Source organism: Miscanthus floridulus, chromosome 2 (genome assembly GCF_019320115.1).
Source record: "Miscanthus floridulus cultivar M001 chromosome 2, ASM1932011v1, whole genome shotgun sequence".
NCBI classification, from domain to species: Eukaryota; Viridiplantae; Streptophyta; class Magnoliopsida; order Poales; family Poaceae; genus Miscanthus; species Miscanthus floridulus.
In genome coordinates this window covers 176,365,416-176,386,703 of record NC_089581.1, presented here as the reverse complement: position 1 = coordinate 176,386,703, position 21,288 = coordinate 176,365,416, and the positions used below count along the sequence as shown (strand labels likewise).

The 21,288-nt window shown below is 50.1% G+C and overlaps 1 protein-coding gene across 1 annotated transcript; it reads left to right on the top strand.

Moving 5' to 3' along the window:
* Positions 1–6,353: 6,353 nt before the first annotated feature.
* LOC136540801 (probable glucuronosyltransferase Os03g0107900) lies at positions 6,354–9,222 on the top strand. Its single transcript, XM_066532821.1, has 3 exons — positions 6,354–7,093; positions 7,547–7,791; positions 8,005–9,222. Exons 1-3 carry the CDS (start codon positions 6,506–6,508, stop codon positions 8,474–8,476), a joined length of 1,305 nt encoding a protein of 434 aa, XP_066388918.1. The 5' UTR covers positions 6,354–6,505; the 3' UTR covers positions 8,477–9,222.
* The last annotated feature ends 12,066 nt before the right edge of the window (positions 9,223–21,288 follow it).

Here is a 21,288-nt window from a genome sequence, read left to right as displayed (position 1 = left end):
CCTTCCACGCCAACTCCAGGGCGCTCCGCTCTGACTTAAGGGCCACAAAGGACTCTTGGAGCACCGCCTCAGTGTTCGCCAGGGATGTCCACAACCTAGCCTCGGTCTCCGCCTGGCGGGCCTTCACCGCCTCGAGCCCTTGCTCGGCGATAGTCGCCCGCTCTGCTGCACACTGCCCCTCCATCCACGCTGCGGTCACCTTGGCCACCCAGTCCTAGGACTCATGGCAAGCGAACTCTAGCTGACGCTCAAGCTCAGCCATCCGGGCGTGCTCCATTCGGGGAAAGCGGGACTTGCGGGACGACATCCCCTTCAGACTCTATGAAAAACAAGCATGCTAAGGCAACCAACAAAAGATTCATAGGTCAAGGACAAGTACGTGAAACTCACCTCCATGGCAAGCTATAGGTCGACCTTGACTAACTACTGAGCGGACTTAACCCGCTCTTGGGCATCTCCGAGCTTCACGGACAGGTTGGCAAGTTCGGACACCGCGACGTGCCCTTGCTCCCTAAGGATGTCCTAGAGCTAACACTCCTAGGAATCCCAAAGGATGAACCGCACCTTCGCTGGGTCCTCAGGGTAGGGCCACTCCAGGTCACCCTCCGATAGCCTGTCGAAGGGCCCAACCTCTGACTGGACCACCACCAACTCCCATGACAACACCGGCAGCTCCACCATGTCATCTGCCTCTTCATTGGATGGGATGTCCACCACCTCGAATGCATGGACCGCCGTCAGGCGTTCTGACTCTGTCCTGACCGCATTTTCCCCCAGTGCCTTCGGCTTCGACCATGAGGGTGAACTGTGCAACCCTCCACCTAGCGAGGTAGGGAGCTCGGTCTCCCTCTCCCCTTCCACCATAGCTGGTGGAGGAGGGGCCACGAGGGTTACTTCTGACGCAACCCCCGCTGTCAGCACCTAGGATCGTAACCAATGTCGTCGCCGCCACTGCCACCGTACCAGCAGCCGACCCAGGGGGCACCACCCTCAGAAAAGAAGGGTTCACCACTACCACCCTGTTCTCCCCGTCGCTCGCCATGACACGCTGCAGGGTGGGCCTCCAAGTCTCTTGCACTGAGAGTTGGGGCGATGCTCAACCCCGACATCTCCTAGCCACTGACAAAGAGTGCGGGTAAGTCACACTCCAAAAGGCTCGATAGCGAAAGATCGAAAAGAAACAAAGAAAAACGTATCGAGAGGTGAGCGCCATGACTCTAAAGGCGAGACCTGACGTTGATGGGCCTACAAGCAAGGGCCGCTCCTAGACTGCAACTCATGCCCCTCACTTTAGCTGTGGGTGGAGTCGTCCCAACTAGTTCCTGCCCCGCCTATGGGTCGCCGCGACCCTTGGCTCGAGACTCCCCGACCAGGAATAGTGGACGGGGCATCCTCAGGCTACGAGTCGCATGACACATTGGTGCTAGTCTGCTCATCTGACCGCCTCGGCTTGGTCAACTGCATCCGTGGTAGGCGAGGCCTCCCCCAGCTATGAGTCACTCATTGGCGCTAGTCCCAGCGACGCACAAGTGCCAGTCCACTCCTCAGACCGCCCGGCTTGCTCGGCCATGTTCGCCACAGGTGGCGATGGGACCGGCGACTCCACCAGAAGGCGCGGTGACCGCGTCCGCTTTGCCACCCGTTCACCGACGATGTCCACGCTCGCCGCATGCTTCCTCGGCACGGGAACCACCGCGCACCGTGCAGCCTCCTACTCATCACCAGCGGACATTGCCATAGGGTCGCGATGCTCCACCGAGGTCACAACAACCTCTCGACTTTCCTCTGCCTCGGAGAAAACCATGTCATCCACGTCTGTGGGATCCTCCGACTCGAGCTTGGACTCGACGTCGCTTTTTCTCTCCCTAGCCTTCACACTGTCAGGTGACCTCCTTCTCCTTCTTGTACTTCCGATGAGCCATATTGGCTCTCTTTTTCTTCCTGGCATCCGTCACCTCCTTTTGGGTGGCCTATCGAGCCACGCCCTCTGGACCCTTGGGAAGGTGCAGCCGGGACTTGTAAACTCTAAGCCCCTGCGGAACGTGTGGCTCCAAATCAAAAAATAGGAAAAGCAGAGGAAGAAGTACGAACTAAAGAAAAGGGAGCATACCAGTCTGGACACGATCGTGGAGTTGAAAGGCGCAGGCTTCCCTTTACCCTCTCTTTGGGCTTCAGCTACAGCACCTGGCCAAGGTGACTCCAGACCTCGTCGTCCGACAAATCCTCCGGCGACATGCGGTCTGGGTTCGATGGGCCGCTGTACATCAACATCGGTCACATCCTCTCTACCAACGACACAACCCGGTGGTGGTAGAGGGTGTGGAACACCCATACCCCATCAAGACCATGCCGCATAAGCTTCCAGAGCTCCTCCTCGATGACCTCCACCTTCTTCCTCTCCTTACGGGCGTAACCCCATGACCAACTTTCCTGCTTCTTCGGCCTCTTGCTGGTGAACACCGGGAACGGCGCCTCCACCAGATTCTTGATGTAAAACCACTCCCCGTGCCACCCCCGATTGGAGTCGTAGGGGAGGTACACGGGATACAAGTCTCCTGCGCTCGGTTTCCTCTACAGGGTTAAACCCCCCACCGACATGATCTCGATCGGATTCCCCACTGTCAAGGCTCTCCTAGAGAACAGCCACCAGAAGAAATCTACGTGCGGCTCCATCCCGAGGAAAGCCTCGTAGACGGTGATAAAGCCGGCAATGTGCATCACCCATGTTGGATTAAGGTGCTATAGCTCTAGACCCCATTCATTGAGAAGCCCATGTAGAAACAGTGCGTGGGGTACCCTAACCCACGCTCATGGAAGGTGAGAAAGGACACCACCTTGCTAGGCCGAGGTTGTAGGAACTCCTCCCTCCTGGGAGCCCTCCCGTGCGCCACCTCCTTCGGTGGTAGGAACCCCTTCACAACGAAGGCCTTCAACACCGACTCCCTCATGGTGGACGACCTCTAGTCTGACATTTCACTCCGGGATCGTAAAAGGATTGGTGAGTTTTTCTCTTCTCCTTCGCTCCCTCCCCTTTCTTTCCTAGAAACCACCGTGGCTCTCAGGAACCCTCACGGCAAGAAGGAAAAGGAAAGGAGGAGGCAGATGAGGAACAGGCAAAAGAATAGGGCGAAAACCTTCTCCCTTCTCCTACTTAAGGAAAAGAAAACAACAGTAAGGGAAGGATGCGCCGATGGGGGAAGGCGAAACAGCGGAGCAAAAACTCTCTCTCTCTCTCTTTCCCATTTAATGTAGATGAGATGCACCCTGACCGATGAGACACGCTCTGACCGATGAGATGAGACGTGCCCTACCCGACAGAACGGCTCCTAATCGGACGAGACGTGGCCTAGGCATGGCCCACCACTACCACACGACCAACCACTACCACACGCCGGGCACAAGAACCAAATCGCCACCACACGCGGGTGACTCTCCACTTCCCCAGGTCAGACCTGGAAAAACCCAAAACGGGATCTCTGTTGAGAGAGACTATTGGGCCCCCTGAGTTGATCGAATCGCTCAGGAAACACACCAAGACAGGTAGGGAGCAATGGGACGCCCCATGTAGGCCATGCCGACTTCGTCATGAACGACGAGCACGGGTCTCGGTCGGACATTTCTGACTAGAGCTCTTCAAACCCCGTTACTCGGGTCATCGAGGTAACACTACCGTCCCCATCTATTTCTTTATAAATTATTTCATACATCCATACGCGCATTAATTCCATATGCCCATGCCTACCGAATGATTTGGGCCCTGAACCGTCCGAGGGCTCGGGAACTAAGCATCGCACGTGCAGCGAAATGCATCACAATGCTCCGTGTTGCATCACGAAGTGGTGGTTGCCTCGTTCGACATGAGCAACCAACAGAGCTAGGGGAGAAAAATGTAGATGAGCCCCGTGCGGCCCTCACCCAATCTGGCAAATAGGGTCATCTCAACCTTCTCGTTCGATCTTGAACCTCTTGCCAAACCCACATAATCTCTATCAAGTAGAGGTCGTTAGGCCACCCGTGTCGGTCTCTGGAATGACCCAGGCATCTGCCGGGTTGTAGGTAAAGGAGCAGTGGAATGTCACAAGAGGGCTATGCCAACCCTGTCATGAATGACGGACCCGGATTTCGCTCGATCATACCCGTTAGCGAACTCACCAAGCGTGTCACTCGAGCCTGAGCGATCGGGACAAGCGACAAAACTCAGCCCCTTCAGTTATGAGAAACCAAGGATGGGGTAACACACACAACTCACACCGACCCCTACTAAGGTCCAACAGGGCTCGGGGGCTCAAGACACAAAAACGCCTCGGTCTATGACCCCGAACTCATCCCATCCAGCTATGCTCCGACTGTGCTCCAAAACACCTAGGTCTGCGACCCAATCTTGCCCCATCCAGCTACGCTCCGACTGCGCTCCAAATGCCTAGGTCTACGACTCTGATCTCGCTCCATGTGGCTACGCTTCAACCACGCTCCAAAAAACTACCTGGGTCTGCGACTCTGATCTCGCCCCATCAGGATCCGCGAGCACCGCCTTATCGCCTCGTCTGATCCCTAAACTAACAAACTAACTACCTTGGCTGCGCGGGCTGCACCGAGACCAGGATCCATGAGCACCGCCTTGTCGCCTCGCCTGATCTCTAAACTAACAAACTAACTGCCTCGGTTATGCGGGCTGCACCGAGGCCAGGATCTGTGAGCACCGCCTTGTCGCCTCACCTGATCCCTAAACTATCAAACTAACTACCTCGCCCGATCACACGGCGCACACCGACGCCAGGATCCACGAGCTCTGTCTCATCCGATCCCCACGCCTAATCACCTCGGCTGCATACACCTTGGTTGACAAACTCCGTCTCAACTAAAAACATGCACAAACATGTCCGCTGGCAAACACCCCCCAACCAGTTCTGCTCGAACCGCCTGAGGGCTCGAGGGCTACACTTGCGGGTGCGCTCGCGCGCACCCGCCGACGAAATGAAAACCTCCCCCGCTGACAACACGAAGCCCCCCAGACGGTTCTGCCTGAACCACCTAGAGGCTCGAGGGCTACACCCGCGGGTGCGCTCGCGCGCACCCGCCATCAAGACAAAAATTCCCTAGATGATTCTGCTCGAATCACCCGGAGGCTCGAGGGCTCCTGTCGGGTTCATAAACTCGGGGTCCCTCGCAGACCGGCTTCCACGCCAAGACCCCGCCCAAGCAGACGACACGCAACTCATAGGCCGGCCAAAGAGTCTAAAGCAACAGACCAGAAGGGCGGTCCAAGTCACCGAACGGAAGGTCTGGCCGAGTAAGAACAACACCCGCTTGTCGACTCCGGCCCACCTCTCCGATCGGAGCACTCACTTTGGACTCCAGCCGCCTCCGGACAGCCTCTCCGATCAGAAGGCCTAGCCCAAGTACTACTTCCGACTCCGACCCCACGTCTCCGACCGAAGTTCACATAAGTCCTGCTCACCGCTCTGACACAAATAGTACTCTGCAACCGCCCTGACACAAACAGTGTTGTAGGCGTCCTAAATTTCTCCTACAATATTGTGGGCGCCATTAAACTCCCATACGGTAAGGCCCCCTCTATATGCCTCTGGACATCGACAGTGTTGTGGACGCTAGGATTTACTGTACTGAGTGCACATGGTGAAACTCTTCACATGCCTTTGGGCATCAATAATATATGTAGGTATCGACATCTGTCATACCCAAACAAGGACGACAGAACCTCCCATGTGCATTTGACATCCAACAGTGTTGTGGGTGCCTATCATTATCCTGTACCCGTCGGCGTGGGTAACAAGGCTTAGAAGCATTCATACTCTCTCCCTCTCACTTGTAAGGCCATCCCCTTTATCTATAAAAGGAGATGCGCCCTCTCCCAATAGACCCAGTTTGATTAAAGCTCAGCTCCTTTAGATTCATTAGATCGACCAAATTTATTAGCTCACAACCACAGAACCACCAGGTTCGGATCTCAAGCACACGCTTGAACACTTAGCTCGTAGTGGAGCTTCTGTCGTTCTCGGCCCTTTCGACCAGAGTCCGACCGGACCTCTCATACACCCCTATCTTTCTTTTTCTCGTTTGTAACCCCACTGCAGACTTCGAGCACATGGGCTCAGGAATAAAGTCACTGATCAAGTCAAACTAGATATAGGGCACGTTGCTTGAACCAGTATAAACCTTATGTCATTGAGTTCTACGTCACCTTCAATCATAATATACAGTAAAACTATAAATATTTATGTGTTCTGATGGCAGTAGTAACGGAAAAAACGCTGGCTTGACCAGCAATACACTCCTACTCCAAGCAGAGGAGAGCAAGGAAGGCGAAAAGGTTTGTTGAGACTCGAGAAGCAGCCCCAGCGGCCAGCACAGCACAGCACAGCAGCCGAACCAGCAAGCTGTGAAAAAAAGCCACGATGCCCCGAAGCCAAGCAAAAGCATAGCAGAGGCCACGGAGGGGGTTTCGGCGTTGAGCTCCGTGTCCGTTCACCCGCGCGCCTCCGCCATGAGAGATCCCAAGCCGAGGAGAAGCCCAGCAGCCTCCACCCTCGCCGCTAAGCTGCGGAAGCACTCCACATGGCTCCTCCTCCTGCTCTGGTTCGCTCTCTCCCTCGCCCTCTTCCTCTCCGCCACGCCGCCCGCCGCCGCGCCGCTCCGCCACTCCTCCTTCCTCCGCTCCAAGCCCCGCGCCCGCGCCCTCGCCGCCACCGGCACCGGGACCGGCGCAGCAGCCGCGCCCCGCGTCCGGATCTACGTCTACGACCTCCCCGCCCGCTTCAACCGCGACTGGGCGGCCGCCGACGCGCGGTGCGCGCGCCACCTCTTCGCGGCCGAGGTGGCGGTGCACGAGGCCCTGCTGGCCTACGCCGGCCGCGCCGCGCAGCCCGAGGACGCCGACCTCTTCTTCGTCCCCGTCTACGTCTCCTGCAACTTCTCCACGCCCAACGGCTTCCCCTCGCTGTTGCACGCCCGGGGCCTGCTTGCCGAGGCCGTCGACCTCGTCCGGGCCCGGATGCCGTACTGGAACCGCTCCGCCGGGGCCGACCACGTCTTCGTCGCCTCCCACGACTTCGGCGCCTGCTTCCATCCAATGGTGAGCGTGTCCGGCGAAAAACTCCCGACTTTTTCTGGGCTCAGTTTGTTGCGGTGCTTGGTTGGTTGCGTACTTGCGTGCTGCTTTCGCATCTAAATCTCTTGCGTGTAAATAGGAGATTGTAAGTAACAAGTTTAGTACTACTAATTTGCTTGCGCTCTGGCTTGGAAATGGCATACAACAGCTAGTCGTGACTGGGATTGAGCACTGTGGAATGCAGGCATGCAGCTCACCTAGTTCTGAATCCATACCAGATACAGTTCATTTAATTCTTGCCAAATTGAGCTTAGGCCATCTAATTTCCCACCCCAGATACTTCGAATTCACCTTGTGCTGTCACAATGGAGCTCACAGCTCAGTTTAGAATTTAATAACTGATTGAACACACCTTACCAATCCTGCTTATTTAAGGGAATTTCCAGTTCACTGAAAAAGTTCCTTATTTTTAATTAGGAGGATGTAGCCATCGCCGACGGCATACCAGAGTTCCTGAAGAGGTCCATCCTGCTACAGACATTTGGTGTCCAAGGCCATCATGTATGTCAGGAGGTGGAGCATGTTGTGATCCCACCTCATGTGCCGCCGGAGGTGGCTCATGAACTACCGGAGCCAGAGAAGGCTCAGAGGGACATTTTTGCCTTCTTTCGAGGCAAGATGGAGGTGCACCCCAAGAACATTAGTGGCCGCTTCTACAGCAAGTAAGCATATACTGCAAGCCCTTGCTTCTCGTTTAGTCACTTCATCTAGCAATTATCAATGATGATTTGTAAGGGAAGTGATTATGTGGTCATTCCTAGGTTCTGCTTCATTATCCATAATAGTTAATTTTTTGGTCAATGCTTCTACCTATGAATAACATAACAGTATCTTAACATAAACTAGATATGACTAAAAATAACTTCTTGTAACAGGAAGGTGAGGACTGAGCTTCTACAACATTATGGTCGCAATCGCAAGTTCTACCTTAAAAGAAAGCGGTTTGACAACTACCGATCTGAGATGGCTCGGTCGTTGTTCTGTCTCTGTCCGCTGGGATGGGCGCCTTGGAGTCCTCGGCTTGTGGAATCAGTCCTCCTAGGCTGCATTCCTGTTATAATTGCTGATAACATACGTCTGCCGTTCCCTTCAGTCCTCCAGTGGCCGGAGATCTCATTGCAGGTGGCTGAGAAGGACATAGCCAATCTTGAGATGGTGCTTGACCATGTTGTGGCAACCAATTTGACTGTGATACAGAAGAATTTGTGGGATCCAGTGAAGCGTAAGGCTCTAATTTTCAATCGTCCGATGGAAGTGGGAGATGCTACATGGCAAGTGTTGAGGGAGCTTGAGGTTTTGCTGGACCAGTCTCAATGGAGGAGATATGTTGGATCCTGGAGGAGGTGAAAACCAGAAAATGTCAGTTTTGTATAATCTGTTGCAGCTGTGCACCCATGGTCTGCACTCTGCAGTTCACAGCATGCCACCCTGGCTGACAACATCGACATTGAGTCGAGACTTAAGCCTGAGATCCATCTCTGACATGGTTTTTTCTCGCCAGAAATTCAGAATGTCGATCTCAAACCAGAGCTCTACTTCTGACATGGATTTTTCTAATCCAGAAACTTAGAATATTGATCTCGTGCCAGAGATCCCAACTTTCAGTTAGTCAATGGGAATATGAGATGCTAGCTCAGCCTTCATTGGCTTGTTGTTTGGTTAATGCCTAACTGGAGATCCCAATCTCGGTTGACGAGTTGACCAACTCTGTATGCACAGGGAATTTTTTTTACACATTTATTTATTCTTTTGAGAAGTGGGAAGAACATAGATCTTATTGTATTACAGGCTTTTTGCTTTTCTTGCCATAGAAAGAACATAGATCTTATTGTATTACAGGCTTTTTTTCCTGGTTGTACACCTGTATAGCTGCCGGGCTGTTCCAACTTGGTATTGGTATGCTACTTCAATTCTTCTGTAAATAGAATGATGTCAAAGAATGTATGGATTGTAGAATAATCATGAGCACTCTAGCCTATTGAAAGAACAGCGAAACATCACTAAGATCTATTCTTGGCACCTTTCTGTAGCAAATATTGTTCAGATGAAAAATTCATGTTTTGGCTGTTTTCTGGAAATTCAGCACAAATAGGCATCTGAATGATTGAAAGAAAAGATCTGGTTTATCGTTTCCTATACATGGGCCGTCTGTAGCCATTGTCTCAACCATGATATATATCATCTCAACAGCGCAAGTATCGACAGTTCATATTTTACACGCCCCCAGAAATACAGCAGAAAAAATAGTACTACTGAAGTCCGACCAGAGGCAACACCTAAAGTAAACACCTCAGTGTTCGCCAGCAGACTATGTCAGACATTACCGCAGCAGTGTTGGAGCCAAAGAATGAGCTCATATGTAAGATACACATTGTTGTTGATTCAGGGTTATGTGAGCAGAATCCATATTTGAGCAAGTCGAACATGCCTGATAGCACCAAGGAAAAATTGTGGCAAAAATGTAGTGCGAATGAACATACTGCAGATTTATCCAGGCAAAAGGGATCAATGTGGCCAACTTTTTTTCGCCACGTTACTTTGGCAACCACAATGAAAAAGTGTAAGGATATAAATCTCTTCGTGAATATCCACAAAGAGTAACTGGAACACAATTGTGACAAAGGGTAGAAATATGCATGCTTGTTGCGGAGAACATGAATGAAAGCCAATAGAAAAGATGTGAATGCACATAGGTTGATGGAAACTAAACATTTCCAAGCATTCCAAATGCCGTTTACAGTTTACATGCCGTAAGGTGGCATTAATTTGTTATTCATTGGAACAATTCACGTGGTGTCATTGTTGATCCATCCAACGGACATGGAGACATGTCATTTTTTAACAATCTAGCCTGTTGATAGGATCAATTTCTCGAAGCATAGAGCAACATCTGCCTTGAGTTCAGATACAGTATCTTGGATACTCAAGAGCATACACCCTTGCATGGAGTGTCCTTGCAGCGGCAAACGGGCCTCCCTGAAAGCTCCCATCCATTAAACCCACGTTCTAGGACCATGATGTTCTTTACCCCTGAATCTTCCTTAGCCTCTGAAAGATAGTCATGGAACAGCTGTGCACAAGATGGGCCCCGAACCTGCTATGAGGGAACATGTTAAAAAGAACAGTAGCAGTGACTCTTGAGATTGAAGAACGCAGGTCATATAACATGTGGCATTTAAAGGACGGATGGATTCATGGCGTGCATTAATGCTACTTATATACCAAGCAAAAAAAAGGACGGATGGTTTTATGGAGCAGTCCCCAGGCACGTGGGCTGGCACGGCACGGCCTGCACCGGAACCGGAGGCCCGCGGCGGCCCGGCCTGCTCGTTTGCCGCAGGCCGCAGCCTCCTCCCCCGCGCAGCCCCACGCTCCCACCTCCGAACCCTAACTCCCTTCCCCTCCCCCTCCCCGCCGCCCCGCGCAGTCCCCTCCCCACGCGGACGCGCCGCACTCACTCCTCTGCGCCGGCAGCGTCGCACTCCGCCCTCCCCCGCGAACCCTCCCCCGCGACTTTGCTCCCCCGTCCTCCGCTCGCCGGCAGGTGGCGCCGCCGGCTCCTTCCCTCCTCGCGGCCGCGCCTCAGGAGCGAGTGCGCCGGCCCCAGGGACGCCGGCCTTGGGTGCGAGCTATCCGGCCCCGGTGTCGTCGACCCCAAGCTCCGCGCCTCGGGTGAGCTGCCGCGGCCTGCGAGGCCGCCGGATCCGGCTCAAGCAGCTGCCTGCTTGCCTTGCTTTCCCCGCCTCACTCTCGTCTCTGTGGCCTCCTCCATGCACCGCCGTCGGCCTTGAGCGCGGCAGCCAGCTTCGGGCGACCGGATCTGGCGTCCTGTTGCCTGCTCCGACGGTTGACGCTGCGGATCTGCCTCGAGGCCAGGGCGAGCGCGCCGGCGTCGACCGCTGCCACCGCGCTCCCATGCTGCCCCTCGCCCCCTACTGCCCCTCATGTTCTTCCCTTTCCTCTCTCTGATGCCGCCGACGGCCCCCTCGACCTCGACGCCGTCATCGCCTGCTGAAGCGGGCCTTGGGCTAGCCCAGCCTCCCTGACAGGCCGTGTTTATCGGGCCGGGCCGGCACGAAAAACAGCCCAGCAGGCCAGGCACTAAGCCCAGCTCGGCACGGCCCGGGAGGCACGGCGTGTCGTGCCGGCCCGAACCCCATCAGGCCGTGCCTAGCACGGGCCCGTGCCGTGCTGGGCCGGGCCTGCCCATTGGACATCTATACATGCAGCAGGCGCCTCCGTGCCGCCCTGCCTCCGCTGCCGCGCCTCCCAGCCCGCACCGCCGTGCCATTGCCTCCCGGCTCCCCCACGGCCGGCCGCCGAATTTTCCTCCCTTGCCGTTCCCCTCCCTACCTTCCACGAAGCTCCTCCTCGGCCTTGTCAAGGTAATGAAACTCCTCCTCGGCCTCCACGGTGGATCGAATGATTTGAATGAGTAGTTAGGGTATGGAGAAAAATATAAATTCGTTCAAACGTTGGATTGAAGGATTATGATTAGGATTGCCAATGTTAAGGTTAATTGGTTAGTTAGAATTATGATTACCATGTATTTTGCTTGTTTGAGTTTGCATCTCAACTTTTATATGTGAATAAATATATGGACACACTGATGATGTACCAAATTTTATTTTTTTACTGACCAAAGTATAGTTTTTATATAGTTTTCATGTTTGCATCTAAGATAGAGTTTGCACCAAAGTGTATGTTATATTTTATTTGTTGTAATGCAAATGGTTCTCATTGACATTAATTTGTGATGTTTTATTTTTTGTTTGTTAAATTACAACCATTTTGTTAGATGCAAGAAATGTATCGGAGGAGTTTTGGCGAAAACGGGGTCATCCTCGAGAATTATACCCCGACACGTCTAACAAAGATGCCCTTGTCCCTCCTGACCTCCCTGCCCCTAACTGTGACTGTGGTTTCCCGGGCGACGTGTTTCAACCGAGACATCTAGACACAGCGGCGCGCTAGACCGGGCCGGGAGGCGCGGGCGCTGGCCTCGGCGGCGGCGGTTGGACACGGGATAGAGAGAGGGACGTGCGGCAGTTGGGAGCGGTGTACAGCGGTGGCGTGGCACTGAGGGCGGCAGCGGCAGTGGCGGGTGCGGCAGTGAGGGCGGTGGCGAGCGCGGGGGGGGGGGGGGGGGGTCCGTGGCGCGGCGGGCAGCTGCCGTGCGTGGCCGGAGGGCGCGGCGGACAGTCGGCAGGGGTGGGCGGGGGTCTGTGGCGCGGCGGGCAGGCGGCGTGCGTGGCGCGTCCGGTGCGGCGGGCGGAGGGCGGCGTGCGTGCGGGCGCGTGTGCGGGCACGGCGGGCAGGGCAACTGGCCACGTCACCGGTCAGGGGCCCGGGTCGCTGCCACGTAGGTGGCCTTGCCGCGCCCCCGTGCATGGCGCGAAAGCGTTAATTTGCTACGCCGTGCGAATAGGCGCGGCCAAAAGTGTTAGATTTGAAAAAAAAAACTTTAAGCAGTGTTAGTTTTAAAATTAGTTTAAAAAATGTGTTAAAAATAAAAAAAATCCATATGTCCATCTCTCATGATCGAACAGTACCTTTTTATTTCTTCGTAGTATATATAGCTTGTGTTGGAAATAGATGATTTTTTAGAATTTGGGACTGTATTGTCACTTACCTATTACATGCAGCTGCATTCCCTGTGGGCATGTATATGGCAGGTCGTGTCTGGAGAAATGTCTGGGTGCTTGCGGTAACACAAGTATAAAGGTACCATACTACCATGTATGCTTCTATGTAGGCAAAATTCGTGTTACTCTAGTTTCGGAATTATATCGGATTGCTGTCAAAGCTATGTACACCATGATAATTCACAACTTATCCATGCATGCCAATCGTTCTTTATTTCCAGTGCCCTCAGTGCGGTGCTGGATTTGAACACGAGCATATTATCAACATCCATGCCTCGGGAGATTTGTTTGATGGTTGCTCCCGTTTGCAGGTTCCTTCTTGGTCCATTGTACTTGAATTAATTTCTTTTCAGTTGTATGACCTTAAACAGCCAGGCATTCCTTGCTTTACTATCTGGCACCGCGCATCGTTCAAAAAAAAAAAAAAGGTGTGGTGCCAGATAGAGAAGCTTCTGTTGGGAGGCTAATTAGTAAAAACAATGCAACCTGTATGATGGCTGTATGCTTAGAAATGCCTTTTATTTTAGATATATGTTGGCGGGTCTGGTGCAAGCGGTAGAGTCTTACCGCTTATGACTAGAAGGTCCCGGGTTCGAGTCCGCGGTCTCCTCGCATTGCACAGACGAGAGTAAGGCTTGCCACTAACATCTCTTCCCAGACCCCACACAGAACAGGAGCTCTCTGCACTGGGTATACTTTTTTTTTTATTGTTCAGTGTGTCTCATGCAATCAATCAGGAAGTAGAAGCGCAAGATAAGAATATTGCCGAGTTCATAGCAGGATTCGTTGCGCAGCATACTACTGAAAACAAGCTGGAAAAATCTTAGAAGCGCTAGTTCAGCCTCTTGTTGACTTTAGGGTTCGTTTGGTTGGACTTTTGGCCCCAAAAGTCAAAAGCCCAACTAAAGAGGCTATTTTTGGAGGCGACTTTTTCAGAAGCAGCTGCTTTTCTGTAGTATATTTTTGAAAGCTGGTTTGACCTTGCTTTTGGCTTTTGGCTTTCTGCTTTTCGAAATTGGTGGAATAAAAAGCTCTTCCATAGTTGTTTCAAAAGAGATAAAGATAGAAGGTATATTTTATACTTGTTTAACCAAACAGTTTTCAGCTTTTCTACAGCTCACAGCCCACAGCAGCTTTCCCATAGCTTTTTCCCACAGCCACAGCTCAACAAAACACACCCTTAATCAGGCTATGGATATGCTCCGCTCAATGTTGGAGATGAAGTCAAGACATCATAGCGATCTAGTTCTGTTGGTGTATCAAAACTTGAATGGACTTGGGGAAGTGGATCCAAAATGATTGGATGGCATGCACTCCTGTCAGCTTATTGGCAAACTCCTACTGAACAGTTAGATGATGTTGTGGAAGCTGAGCAGCCAGTTGCAGTTGTGATGAGCTGTGTTGCGTGGCCTTTTGCAGGATACCTATCTAGCATAGTAGCATGGAATGTATATTTATATATGTATGTTTTCATCGTTGCATGAACGCTTGTCTTGAACAAGCTGCTGTCTGGCTGCTAGGCAACATTGGTTGCAATGCGCGGGATCAGCTATGTACTCAACCAGCATGCTCCATTTTCAATCCCAAGGAGTGCTTTTGGATTCAGATTGTTGCTATTTATCGGGTTATTAATGATCAATGCTCATATGCAGTAGAGTAGCATATGACCTACCGGTTGTCAATTTGATTTGATTCCTAACCTGAGGTTGATCATTTGCCTGAATGTATGTTGGTTAAAACTGGAAACTGTCTTGCATTTGAATAGGCTGGCTGGATAGACTGTGCGAGCCGCATCCCATTGTATATGTCGAATAAGTAGTTTCATTAGTACTCCCTTGGTCCTATTAAAGTATTTTTACATGTCCTAAGTTAAATTATTGTAAGTTTTACCAACTGTATAGAAAAGAGTATTAATATCTACCACATCAAAAAGGTAAATTATGGAAATACATCTCATCTTGCATTTGATGAGGCTCATTTGATATTGTAAATATTATGGTTTTTTTCTACAATTTTTGTCAAATCTAGAATGGTTTGACTTAATATGACAATCCATACAATATTTCGGAGGAAAGTCATGTCACTGATGTAGCGTGCATGTTGCGGAGGAAAGTCACATGGAGCAAAAGGAAGCAAACCAGCTGCGGCTGAAACAAAACAGGGCCTAAATTGGGCCCGTAGGCAACAAGTGTAGAACTTTGAAATTTAAGTAAAGCTCAACTTGTCATAAAAAACCACAAAACTAATCTTAAATAAAATTCTCTAATTTCCAAAACCCTGATTGGGATCTCGCCAAGCCCTCCTTAGCAGTTAGCCATTAACTAATCTTTGAGCTCTCCTTCGCTGACTTAGTGACTTGGTTAGGAATACATAAACACTGTTTTTTGTACAGGATTCAGTTACAGTTAGTTAGCACCAGGGCTGGGATAAGGATACGACAGTTGTAGGGCAATGTAAATTATCACCGCGTTCTGCCGTGTGAATTTCTGCTCAAAGTGTGTGCTGTGTGTATGTGTCTGTTTTTTCAGTTTTCATTGTCACAAAAGAATGCTATATATCAACTCAAAAGTACTGAAAAGAAGATGTCTATACAAGAAAGAGAGACAGAGAACCAAAAGAACTAATAGGCAAGAGCCCATCAAAGAAACATTTTACACCGACGCCAGCGCAAACAGCCCAGCCCAAAGGCCACTCGAGGAAGGCACCTAATTTCTCGACGCCTCCAAAAGATGGTGAAGACGAAGGAGCAAATACACACATAACACGGTTCTCTATCGTCGTGGCCATTTGAGCTAAGTTGTTTCCTATTTATTGCCTATTTGGATGACCCAGTTTTTGAAAACTATAGTATAAGTATACACAGTAGCAGAGCCAGGAATTATATATAGCGGGGACCGGACGATCAAATACAAATAATATAGCATAAATTTCAAAATATCTATATATGTAAAATCATAAACACCAAAATCTCTATTAAATAATGAATTATGCATGTTGTGACAATTTTGTGATGAAAAATATAACGATAAGCATAAATGGTTAAAGGAACTAACATGTTTCATTTACATTTTGCTCTGCACGTCCGATTCGCATCGAAATCATCAATAAGTTCATCGGTTGTAAACTCCATTGCAATCTCCTTTTCAATATAAATTATTAAGCAATCTCTTAGAAACCCATCTTCCATCTTAGGCTCTCAGCTGCTTGTAAAGCCGTTTATGCTAATTTGTACGGCTGATTTATTAAAAGTGCTGATTTATATAACTGATTTATTGAGAGAGAGAAATACTGTAGCACTCAGCCGAACACTCCTTGTTCCGTAGCCTGCTGGCTGCTGCCGGGTGGGCACTCAGCCGAACACTCCTTGTTCCGTAGCCTGCTGGCTGCTGCCGGGTGGAAGTGCACGTGCTGCAGCCTGCAGATCTGCAGACAACTGCTCAGGGTCTTAGGGATGATCGGAGTCGGACGGAGGTGCCTTCACCTTCACGGCCTGGCGCCCTGGCGGCGGAGAGGGTGTGGCCTCGTGGAAACTGAATCGCGATCGGTGCGGATCGCCCTCGTCGGCTCGGACCTCATGCTCGATGTTTCAGCTTTGGTATATACGTACATGGGCTTGGGCTGCACAGAGAAGTATTTGTGTTTTTTCACCCAACATTGGGTGGTACATGATCCTGGTTTTATAAGACAAAGAGATAAAAATTATAAGAAAAAAATATCATGATTAGAGTTTCTAATAAACTCTAAAAAAACTAAATTTTAACAAAACCATGATTTCAGAGGCTACAAGATTTATTGTGTCCATACACCCACTAGCTTTTAAAAGCCAAAAACTTATTTTGTAAAATCATAGTATTTCTTCGATACTTTAAAATATTTTACATCCAACATGGCCTTAACCTTTTAACACACGTACACAATGAATAGTGACTTTACCGTGCTCATGGAATATTGTACAAGAAGTTAGACAACTAGGTGGCATTATAGATGTCCATGCACCCCGCAGCCCGGTGGTCCAGCCCGAAGCACGGTTTTTGGGCCCGATCCAAGCACGGCACGCCCGGTATTGTGCGGGCCTGGACTGGCCCGACACGGTGCACAGGGCCGTGCCTGGGCTACACCCTAGGCAAGCCGGGTGGCACGGCCCGACCTGACATTTAGAGGCCCGCCCGTTGGCGGTCCGGTGGCTGGTGAGGCCTGCTAAAATTCTCCACGCCCTCAGTCAGTCAGCCCAGCCCAGCAAGAACCTCCTCCTAAACCTAAGCACGGCCCCTGCGTGCACCCCCCTCCCCCACCCCGCACTTGCATCACACTCTCGAAGTCGCAGGCATCGCACTCACCACGCTCGGACGCCCAGCGCTCGCTCCCCTTCCCATCTCTCGCCATGAACTCCCTCCACTCCATCAGTCCGCCGACCATGCAGATCCGGCATCGAGTGCCTCCGACCGTGCGGATCCAACAACCCCAAGGCGAGCTCGTGGGAGCAAAGCGCAGCGACGGCTCCCCTCCTGGCTCCTGCCTCTGCGAGCGCGTGGAGGCTCCCTCTCCGACTCCGTCACAGCACTACGGCCGTGACCTCGACTTCCTCCGATGGCGGCGCTCCTTCATGGGCCTCAGGCGGGCACGACACGCTGGATGGGCTATGCTTCTCGGGCCGGGACGGCCCGAAAAACAGCGTGCCTGGGCCATTGGTAAGGCACGAAGCCCAGTTCGGCACAGCTCAGGAGGCACGACGTGGCGTGCCTAGCCGGGCTGGGCCGGCCCGATGGCCATCTATAGGTGGCATACATATGGCCAATGCTCGCTCCAAGGATACTAAGATGAAGTATGGCCAGCGTCAATATAGATGGCCAGCGTGAATTGACCTGACCTGGCCAGGCACAGCTTAAAGACAGACTGAGCACATGCAACACTATCACGTTTGGTTGGTGTATATATTGAGGCTGGCTGAAAAGAGAGGGTGTTTAATTAGTTGTCCACATCGCATGGGATAAAAGTAGATAAATATGCGTTTTTGAGATATTTATTTTGTACAAATATACTTTAATGGTTCTTACTTCATCTTATTAAATCTTAATATCCTTTGAAATATCTTAATACCGTTTATTATAGACTAATCATTTTTAGTGTTCTTTCTTTTTCTGTTCCCTGAAACTCCCTTTTAGCTTTCTCTAGTTCTTGCTCTGTTTGTTTCTTTTGTAAGTTGTACTCTGTTTTGGTTTAATCTATTTACAGTAGGAGCCCCTGGCTCCTCCTGATTCCTAAAAAAAAAAACACTAATCATACGCTAACCAGTCATTAGTTGTTGCACGGTGTGCATGCCACGGGCCTGCATCGCCAGGAATGGCCAAAGAATCTATATCACGAATGCAGCCTCTGAGTTACTTTTTGCACCAACTGCAACTGGACAGGCTTTGACGCTTGTGCCGGGCATCCAATCGTGTAAGCACGCGTCGGTCATCATTTTCATGCATGTAACCTCCAAGCTGAATCAGTATTTAGATGCTCCAAGTCTACGGAAATAATCATGGAAAACTGTTAATCATTTCTCTAATATAATACGAGACATTATGTCCTAGATCTGCTGCCCGGCCAATAAATTTTGAGTTCAAAACTCAGCTTTTTGTAAAACAAAAAAAGGAAAACCCCGCACTAGGGATAGATTGTATGTATTGGCCGAATTGAAATCGTCTTGGAAGTACTTTGTTTAGAGAGTCGAACAGAGAAAGTGGATTATTCGAGGAATCGTTTTTCAAATAAATATAAACAAACAAACATGCAAACTGGATTGTGCCCTCTAATTTATTGCATTTTCATAAAACTTGAAACCCCCCTACATGTCATTGCAGTGCAGCCTCAGTGAGTTGCTTTGCTAGTGTGGGCAGTGCAAATAAAGCGGACCCTTTTGTGCCTTTTTTCCAATTGGTTGGTTGCTTTGCTTTGCAGTGAGTCAAGTTCTCCCTTCCCCTTCCTCTCCTCGGTGTTTTTGTTTCGCCGTTCCCTTCGTGTGCCGTGGAGGAGGACGACGAGGAGGAAGGACAGCCGGTCGCGCCCCATGGCCCCTGACGCTGAGATCCACGGAAGAGGAGGGCCGCCAAGAGGCTCCGTGCAGGCACTATGATGCCAAGGAGGAGCAGGTGGTGTTTGATGAGCAGGAGCCGGCGGTGGCCGACGTGGAGAGGGCTGCCAGCGGGTGGAGGCAGGAATAGCGATGGGTGAGTCGGGCACAGAGGAGGAAGAAGAGAGGGGCCTACATCGGGCGCCGTTATCCCCCTACCCCCATTAAATAAGCCTATGTAACATAGTATAGAGATGAAGAGAGAGACAATGAAAGTTTCATGGATTATAGATTGAAATGAGTTTTATGCGGATGGAACTTTTCTATATTGTTTCCAATACATAGAAGTTTTAGAAATTAAAACACAAAACCCCAATGAGACTGGCCATAATGTACACCCAAAAAATATACTACACATACGACCACCGGCTAGGTCATCATGCTTCTTCAAAGCGGATTTTGTAGAGCCCTATCTACCATGCATCTGGATTCTAGTGGGAAGATGACAAGAATCACTTCTCCATACATGGCTGTTTTTGTAGAGCTCCGCTCCCAGCTTCTTTGGAGTGGATTCTGTAGAGTCCTATGTACCAAATAAATAGTTAAAATGTATCTGGCTTTTGATGAGAAGATGACAAAAATCACCGTTCCATTTACACTATGAGCTATTAATTATTTACCATGGCCATAACACCAAACATCAGAAGAAATAATGGTCCGTCATCGTCCTGGTATATGACCTACCAGAAGAAATAATGGTCCATTTACCGTTAGTTTGGCAATGTAATAAACTCCGTCAGTACATATGTCACGGTTGGGAGAGGCACGCTACTCGGGTGGATACATTTTCAATATCTGTTCTGTTCTTGGAACAGGAGGGCCGTAACTGGTGGTTCACAGGAGTGTACGGCCCTCAAGAAGATGAGGAGAAGGTATTATTTTTACAAGAGCTCAGAAACATCAGAGGTCTATGCAATGGTCCTTGGTTGCTTGTAGGTGATTTCAATTTAATCTACCAGGCAGCAGATAAGAATAATGCCAATCTGGACAGAGCCATGATGGGTAGATTTCACCGCTTTTTGGATGACTCTGAGGTCAAATAATTACCGCTATTGGGCAGAAAATACACATGGTCCAATGAAAGGATGTCACCCACCCTGATAAGGCTGGATCGGGCATTCTGCTATTCGGATTGGGAGGATATTTTTCCTGGCTCTATATTGCAAAGTGCTGCTTCTGGAGTGTCGGATCATTGTCCCATAATTCTGGGGTTAAAGATTAAAATAACCGGCAAGCGACGCTTCCATTTTGAAAGTTTCTGGACCAAGGTTCTAGATTTTTTGGAGGCGGTGCAGCAGAATTGGGAGGCTCCTGTGCAAACTAACTGTGTAGTTGAGCGCCTCTTTCTCAAGCTACAACGCCTTAGCAGAGGTCTTCAAAAGTGGGGTCAAAGGAAGGTTGGGAACATTAAGTTGCAGATAAAAATGGCCAAGGAGATTATTCATCGGCTTGAGATTGCAAGGGACTCCCGTGAGCTATCTGCTAGTGAGGAATGGTTGCGCAAGAAGCTCAAGCTCCATTGCCTTGGTTTGGCCTCCCTTGAACGAACCATCGCCCGTTTGCATTCAAGGATCCTTTACCTTTGGGAAGGTGATACAAACACATCCTTTACCTTTGGGAAGGTGATACAAACACATTGTTTTTCCACCAGCAAGCTCGCTTCAGAAAGAAGAAGAATTTTATTGCAAAGTTGCAAGTAGAGGACCGGCTGGTTACTTCCCAAGAAGACAAACAGGAAGCAGTTCTAAATTTTTATGACAAGTTTGCTTGGTAAAGCGGAAGAGCGGAATTTCTCAATTAATCTTGATTAGATTGGCGTACAGCCTATGGACCTATCCTCCCTGGAGGACCCGTTCACAAAAGAGGAAGTATGGGCAACCATCAGCGATTTGGCCCCTTGATAAAGCACCAGGACCAGATGGTTTACAAGTCGTTTCTATAAGTCTTGCTGGAATATTATCAAAAGTGACTTGCTGGCTGCTTTCCATTCTATACATCGAGGGCATGTGTTCAAATTTAGACTACTTAAACTCTGCTTTCATCACCCTGTTGCCCAAAAAGATGGACGCTCTGCATGTCAAGGACTTATCGGCCTATAGTTTGATTCACAGTTTTGCCAAATTAGTAACAAAAGTTTTGGCCAACCGGCTTGCTCCACTGCTGCCTTCTATGGTTTCAAATAATCAGAGCGCATTTGTCAGGGGAAGAAATATTCATGATAACTTCATGTGTGTCCAAACAAATGGTGAAATCTTTGCACAAGAAGAAAGAGGCCCATATTCTATTGAAGTTAGATATTTCCAAGGCTTTCGATTCAGTTTCATAGTCCTTTCTCTTGGAGGTAATGAGACAGTTGGGTTTTGGGCAAAAATGGCGAGACATGATCAGTTTAATTCTGT

What these genes read in the sequence shown, in the direction of transcription:
- LOC136540801 (XM_066532821.1), top strand. Translation starts at nt 6,506, where the DNA reads ATGAGAGATCCCAAGCCGAGGAGAAGCCCAGCAGCCTCCACCCTCGCC. An exon ending in GCGCCTGCTTCCATCCAATG is followed by an intron (nt 7,094 to 7,546) that starts GTGAGCGTGTCC and finishes ATTTTTAATTAG; the next exon opens with GAGGATGTAGCCATCGCCGA. An exon ending in AGTGGCCGCTTCTACAGCAA is followed by an intron (nt 7,792 to 8,004) that starts GTAAGCATATAC and finishes TTCTTGTAACAG; the next exon opens with GAAGGTGAGGACTGAGCTTC.